At 46.2% G+C, this 7,532-nt stretch overlaps 1 protein-coding gene across 4 annotated transcripts in view; it reads right to left on the bottom strand.

The window, feature by feature from the left end:
- The window catches only part of GALNS (galactosamine (N-acetyl)-6-sulfatase), a 48,080-nt gene extending 42,428 nt beyond the window's left edge, over positions 1–5,652 (bottom strand). For 3 of the 4 annotated variants that reach the window (XM_025209158.1, XM_025209159.1, XM_025209156.1), the window contains exons 1-4: positions 5,632–5,652; positions 5,043–5,166; positions 3,692–3,766; positions 2,219–2,321 (exon numbers count right to left, since the gene is read on the bottom strand). In XM_025209158.1, the coding sequence (XP_025064943.1) occupies positions 2,219–2,321; positions 3,692–3,766; positions 5,043–5,166; positions 5,632–5,640 (311 nt within the window). In that variant the 5' untranslated portion in view covers positions 5,641–5,652. Of the gene's footprint in view, positions 1–2,218; positions 2,322–3,691; positions 3,767–5,042; positions 5,167–5,404; positions 5,553–5,631 lie in introns of those variants that run through there. The other variant, XM_025209157.1, reaches the window with a different exon arrangement.
- Between the last annotated feature and the right edge of the window lie 1,880 nt (positions 5,653–7,532).

The raw sequence follows: 7,532 nt of genomic DNA, 5'->3' as shown, positions 1-7,532 counted from the left end.
TTGGCTGAGTAAAGTAAAACCTTTGTCTCTAGTTTTACACGTGGGAACCCCTCCTTTCCCCCCTGGAATACACACACACACACACACACACACACACACACACTCATTTCACAAGGATTAGGAGAACGGAAAAAACTCTAATGCAGAGAGAGAGAGAAAAGAAGGAGGCAGATGACTTTACAAGAGTTGAATAGAGGAAACGAGAAAGCACACCAATCAATCACATGGAGGATGGGTAGGCTGCATACTTCTGTTCTCCTCCTTTTACAGCACAAGGGCAAGCGGACATTCATTGGATCTGAAAGGCAACGAGTTTAAGCTGAGCAAAGAAAATACCTTTCCCCCCACCTCACACAAGGCATAGCCAGACTGTGCTTTCTGCCCCAGGATGCCATGCAAACACTTGAAAAGGAGGCTTAAAGGAGGGATATAAAGCCACCTGTTTTCAGGCTGAAACCTATCCCTATTAGGAAAAGACTTTCATGGAGGACATGGTATCCCACATCTGCCTGCCGCAGGGTTTCTTGCACCCCCTCTGAGAAACAGCTGATGCTAACAATCACCAGAGATGGCAACTGCACTACACAAGTCTCGGGGCCTGCCCAATACAATGATTCTTAGCTTCACAAAGACACAGCACTGCAAGTTCACAGCTAGTCTGCTTTTCTCCATCACCCGCAGGTCCTTCCAGACAGCTGTCTGGAACCAAACTGCATCCATGCTGTTTATTTCCTTTCCCTAGGTGTATGAATTTACATCTATTAGTACCAAACTGCATCTCATTGCATTCAGCTCACTGATCTGAATTTTCCTGGCCACTTTGCCATTTGGATTTGTGCTAATAAATAATTCACTGTTTTAGGTTAGTTTGTTTTCCTCATGATTTCTCTGGTGCTGGCAAATTCAATTGCAATTCAATCAACACCTTTCTCTAGCACGTTGATGAAATTGTAAAATAATATAGATCCCATTACTGTCCCATACAGGACCGCTCCGCTCCCCCGATACTGCTGCCTCCGGAAGGTCTCTGTATTCAGATTTTGTTTGTGAACCCAGTAGTATCAGACTTGTACCTATGCAGCTTTGAGGTTATTATTTATGCATTTATTTATTACAGCACTATGCTGAATTGTGAATTACCAGCGCAGTGACCTAGAAACCCAATGGGACTCACCACACCACTCAAGTTCCTTATTGAAATTCACACACGCTATGCCCAGTAGCTTCTCTAACAACTGCACCAGCAGTTCCAAAGAAGGCAATTACATTAGCTGGCCCGAGCGTCTCAGACGCTTCTTTCCTACCCCGGCTTGCCTTTACAGGTGCCAGGCACTCTACCTCACTACCATGATCAATAAGAATTCTTTCCAGAAGTCCTCCTTAGATCTACTAATAGGTGCTGAACAGAACAGTAGGAGATGTTTCTTTTGGCATCCTTAGGTCAATAATGCTGGATGCCAGGAAGGATAACGAATAGAGAGCAGGGCACTCTCAACACATCCAATTCAATGTTCTCCCTCCAAGATTTCCATTTCTGCCATCGTCGGAGACATGATACCAGGCTAGATAGGCCACTGGCCCGACTGCTTACGTTCTGATGTTTTCTTTGCCAAGGCCTTGTCCTGCACCCATAAAAGTCAAAGCCAGTGACAAAGCTCCAATGAGAACAGGATCAAAACCAGAATGTTTTAAAAACCCTTGGCATGAAACTTGCTCTGGTCTCTGCTCTTAACTCTCTCCCTTTGCTTTCCTAGGCTAGGCCACTCTTTTGCATAGCCCTAATATCAGCCTGTTAGTCCTCATAGGTTTGCAACCTTATTTCTACCTCAGCAAGTTGCTACCCCCCCAAAACACCAAAGAAAGATTGCAGCGTAGGAGTCAGATGCATCTCCAGAGAATCGATGTAAAATAAATTGTTGGGTATTAGCGACATGCTCCAACAGAACATCGTGGTGACTGTTGATGAAAATAAGTGCATCGTGGTGCACGGATGAGAGCACAAGGGGTTCAGGCTTTTACTTTCATAATGACAGTACTCAATTCTGAAATTAATCACAGCAGGGGGGAAGATCTTGCATGGATTTCAAGAGACAGACATCTGTGCTTGAAACAAGTTTTTGCAAGCTGATTTGCCCACCGCCCCTTCACATTAAACACACGCAGGTGCATGCACACACACATACACACACACAAAGCAAGAAACTCAAAACAAGGTTACCATTTGCCAATGATCTTATTGACATATCCTGCTTTCTTCAGCAGCTCTGGAAGCAGTAGCTCAGAATCTGGGATCCCCCCTACTATTTCCTGTGGTGCGTAGGCTGTGCAAAACAAAACCATGGATTTTTGACTCTTCACTCACATTGGAAAGCAGGCCATGAAAGCTTTTGGCCACTCATCAGAAGCATCATTTAACTTGATCAGAAATTTGGATGAGCCACCAATGCTGTTTTTGTGGATTCAACTCTCCCAAGCCAGGAAGTAATGAGGCCAAGCTCCCTCAGCAATTCTGCCATCACAGAAAAGGAAGCCTTTCACGCTGCTCCGCACTGTGACCAACATTCAGAACCAGGGGTTGAACCCAGCTGTTGTTGGCTAACCTAAGGATGCAGGTCCCTTGGAAAGGAGTGGCCACGAGGACAGCGAATGCCAGAGGGCTCAAGTGGGGCAGTGAGACTTTTACTTCTGCCAAGCTGCCTGGAAACATCTAGAATTTGTGGCTTCTTCTAAATCAAACGATAAATGTAAGGATACGTAAACACCCAAAGTGCACTGGCAGATCCAAAACAGAGCCTCTCGCATAGTAATGGTAAGAGAGTCCTCACTTTACTAGGTGAAAAGATCAAAGCTTCATCCCAGCTTACCCACGCAGTAGGCTCAAACAGTCAGAGCAGGCCAGTTTCCATAGCAGCCAACAAGACTGGCAGCACATCTGGATGCCTCCAAAGCCCCAGCTTGACGTACCAGCTACCCACGAGAGCTGGGTCAGCTCAGGCTGCAGTGACATGCCTTTACTTGCTCTGCCGTAGCACCCTATCATTTAGCTATGGGACACCCAAATACATTTGAATGGAATGATACACAGCTGTAAGCGTGTGTCCACGTGGACGTGGTCTCAGGGCCCCCGTTACTTTGGAACCAGTGACACTAACTAAATTAACCCAAAAGCAAAGTGAGCTGGTATTTTCCTTCAAGACCTTTGTGGGAGAGCTCTCTTTCCAGGCAGTGAAGTACTACAGAACTGCCCATTCTTAACTAGCTGAGAAGGTTTTATTTCCACATGATTGGGTTTTCAACAGCTTTTCCTTAACCTACCCCATTAATGCCACTTCCAGCATGACTTTCCTCTTTCACTGAATGTCGATTAGGCTGCGCAAGGAAACATCTCCTCAGCCAGCAGAAGCAAACAGATTAACAACTCAACTTAAGTCTTTTTATTTAATGGGAACATTTGGAGATGTTTTCCCTTTTCAGCATCGAGAGTAGGAAGCAATAAGTCTCACACCTGTTCCTATTAACTGGAGTGGCACTGCATGCCAATCCCTTTGTGTTGCTCTGAAAACGTGCTTCTTGGAGGGTAGATGAAGGAAAAGCACAAAGCCAACCCCCAATTTTTAGCAACACCTGCTGCAGAGGCATAGAAAAGGTAGAGAAAGTGTGTGTCTAGGAGGAGCGGCACCAATGTTCTTACCATTTCTAGCATGTGCGTTTGTGGTGTAGAAGCCATTCCTGATAGGGAGGCGGCCAGTCAACAGAGCTGCCCTTGCTGCAGAGAAAATATGCCAAACAGAGGACACACAGAGAGAGTGTTTAGTACTGATTGTCAGCTTTGTGGCGTCACATTTTGGCTGGTGACTGCCAGACTGGTGCTTAGGAGGAACTTCCTGCCACTGCCTACTGCCATGTTACTGTTCCTCACCTCTTACATTAGATTACGTGGCAAATTTCATCCCACTGCTCTAGCATCAAGTCAAAGTGATGCTAGTGGAGTTAATGTAGCTGTGCCCATTAGAATGAGGTTGGGACCTGGGCCCTTACATGCAGAAAGCACTTTACCCACAGCTGAAATGCAAGTGCCTTTGGGAAGGAAACACAGCAGCCCTTCTGCTCCAGCACCTTTAAACAACAGAACCTCTAGAGAAGGGAGAAGGCAGTGAGCCGGGGGTGGACACTTCGCATAAATCAGTCATTCACTTCATTTAAAGTGGATTATCTTGCCTTGGCACAAACATTTATCTACTCCTACTGTGAACAGAAAAGGAAGATGTCCAACTAAAGCACAACAGACAGTAGGGCCCCAACTCAGGAAAGTATTTAAGCAGATGCTCAACTTTTTAAAGCATGTACTTAAGACCTGCTGCTGTCAATGGATTAGGTAGGTGTTTCAGTGCTTTTCCTGAATCTCGATGGACTGAAACATTTAACCGTGTGCTTCCTGAAAGGGAACCCAGCAGGAAAGCTCTTGGGTTTGCCTTTATTTTTCATGTGTCAGCTGGAAATGAGGAAAAAACTAGCACTGGGGACAAAGATTCAAAATCAGCATGTCTGGAGACCTGAAAGGTTTTGCTCCTCTATGCCCTCTCTGAGCACCTTAACCATCAACAATGACAGCCAGGAATCCAAGTTGCTCCATGTAGAAAAGTCAGTGGGAGTGCTGCGTAAAAAAGAATCAGGCCCAGGGTAAACTTTTTTGTTCAACCCATGTGTAGATATGACTGCTCAGCTTCCTAAAGACAAAAATACTTTTGTGGCTGAGGCCAGAGGGCTAAAACGCAATAAATAAATAAAAAAAGAAGACAGTCTCTCACTGGAGTGTTTTGCTGGCTAAATTACTGCTTTGTACAAAATGGATGAATGTGGTTTTTCCCCCTTAAATAAATAAAATAAGGAAACAAAACACAAGATCAAAGCATCAAACCCCAACGCTGCCTTCAGGGTAATCACTGCTTTGGTTAATAGCTTGTGTCAGATGCTGGCAAACATCCCAACCTTCTCAGAAGGTGGCAATTTCACATGCTAGTTTAAAAGTGAAGTTTACTTACATGGGGAGCACAGAGGGTTAGCAGTGTAGAAATTTGGGAAGAGCATCCCTTCTGCAGCCATCTGGTCTAAATTAGGGGTTTCTTTAGAAGGCTCTCCAAATGCTCCCAAATCGCCCCAGCCCATCTGCAGAAAGCAAGCACCGACAAGATGTGAGAACAGCTTGACCTCTGCATAAGCTACTGTACGGCCTTCCGGACCAGCTTTGCTTTTTTACGATAATTCACCCAGATACAGGCTAAGTCATCACTGTATACAGGCACCTCGCGCACACGACCTGAATTTATCCTCACTACCCCCCACGAAACAGGGAGCCATTACGATCTCCATTGACAGACAGAGAGAAAGTGATTGAGTGACTTACCAACAGTTCCCCACAATAAATCTATCACTAAGCCGGAAGCAAAAACTCAGCCCCTTCAGCCCTCCTCCATCCTCTTGATCATAAGGCCACCTATCCCATCCCCACCTTTTAAACGACTGTACATAGCCAGTCAGAAGTGCTCGGTGAAAGGCTAGGTCAAAAGGCGGAATAAGGACACGAGAGAGGTTTTTAAAGCAAAACGACTGAAAGAAGCGTGCTGTCCTCACCCTCATCATCACTTCACTCTGCAGGCTGATAGGCTCACCATGGCGCACCTCCAAGCCTTTATCTCAAGCAATGTGACCACGTAGCTCCTGCCTAGGAACTCTAGAAAATTACCAACCCATTTGCCTAATTTCAGTACTGAAAAATAATATGGAAGCAAATAAAAATAAGTGACTCAAGCTATCAGCTCCTAGAAGAGAACAACTTAATGAGCACTTAGGCACTATGGTTTCATAAAGATGATATTGTGCCTTGGAAACTCAACAGCTTTCTTTAATTCAGTTGTGTGTCAGGTGGGCAATTGAAACACAGGGCATAATCTATCTAGGTCTTGAGAAAGCTTTTAGTGTAGTCCCGCTTGAGAGTCTAATAGAAGTATCAGAATGATGCAGCTTGGAAGAGACCGTTGTGGAACAGGTACGGAGCTGGCTGATGGATCGTGAAAAGAGAGCAATTAAATGGTACAACATAAAACCAAGAAGTGGAATTAAGAGGGGTTCTGCAGGGGTCAACGCCGTGTTCTGCGTCGTTCAGCATCTTTACTAGCGATAAGGAAGGAGGAAAGAGTCGTACGTTGATCAAATCCCGATGCAAGCGCAGGCGGCAAAGGAATTACAGAAAAATCAGGGAAGGCAGCAGAGGCACCCGGGAATTTATTATTTATATTACTGCCATGTTCGCAGGTTCCTATTGGGATCCGTGCATGATTATGCCTGATGCTGCGCAAACACATCTGAAGGGATTATCCCGGTCTCAAAGGTCTTTCCGTCAGAAAATTAAAAGATTCACTTGGGGAAAAATAATTCGGAGTGGGAAGCTGCTGGGCAGATGGCTGGAATGCAGGGGGGAAGCTGGAGGATTTTACGGCCTGGCCGGTGAAACCAGCCAACTGCAGAGGGAGGCAAAAACTCTTCAATGTAGGGGTAGCAACAGTGTATTTGCACTGTTATAGCGGAGCCAGACAGGAGAGAGCGGAGTTGGGCACACCTCTTCTGTCCCTCATGTACCCTCACTTTGTTTTAAGCTTCTTGAAGAAGCTCTGTGCAATACATTTGCACCAAGCATGGATCTGGGGGAATAAAAGAAGGAATTGGAAACCTGGAGACATTGCCAAATGACTAGTAATTTAGCGATGTGACTAACTGCCTGAGAAGGAGACTGCGTTTCACCTGCAGTTGCTTTTGCTCCCGATTTACCCAGCGTGTTCTCTGCTCCGACGCAGGAAATGAACGAAATCAGTTTCTTTTTTGTTCGTTTCTGGATTCACTTCAAAGGCTTCAGGGTGGCTACGTTTGCATTTTAACTGTGAAACCCCAGCAAACACGGCTCGCCTTTCCCTATTCTCATACGCTGCGCCCCGAGCCGTCACTGGCGTAGATTCGGTGTTGTGCGGATAAGGCTCGAGTCGACCGGGATGCTTCAAAGGTGACGACATTTATTTGAAGAGGTCCCAGTTGGGATATCGAGTAGCAGCAGCATGAGGCATTCGAGCTCCAAAACAGGAACCATTTTCTGAGCGCGTGATCAGTTGGTCAGTGGAATCATTTGCCCAAGATGGTTCCTCAATCAATCACGAGGGTGTCTATGAATAGACTGCTAGATAAACCATGGAGGCGCGGGAGCCCTGATTGCAAAGAAACTTGTGCATGTGCTCAATTAAACACGCCCGAATGGCCCCGTTCCTCTTCAGCAAGACCGCTCGCGGGTGGGAAGCAAAATACAGGTCTGTTACCGCGCGACTTTGGGCTTCGCACGGACCGACCTCGCACCGCGCCGCCGCAGGGGCGGCCACTACGACATCCAGGAATTTCTTTCCGTTTCTTTACAATTTGCACATAAAGCCTGGAAAGGGCTCGGGGAGAAGCCGCCGATCCTTAGAGGCCGCCTCTACGGCTGGGGCTCT

The sequence above is a fragment of the Alligator sinensis genome, unplaced genomic scaffold (genome assembly GCF_000455745.1).
Source record: "Alligator sinensis unplaced genomic scaffold, ASM45574v1 scaffold255_1, whole genome shotgun sequence".
NCBI lineage: Eukaryota > Metazoa > Chordata > Crocodylia > Alligatoridae > Alligator > Alligator sinensis.
The sequence above is the reverse complement of the archived record's forward strand: the minus strand, read 5'-3'. Positions and strand labels throughout refer to the sequence as shown.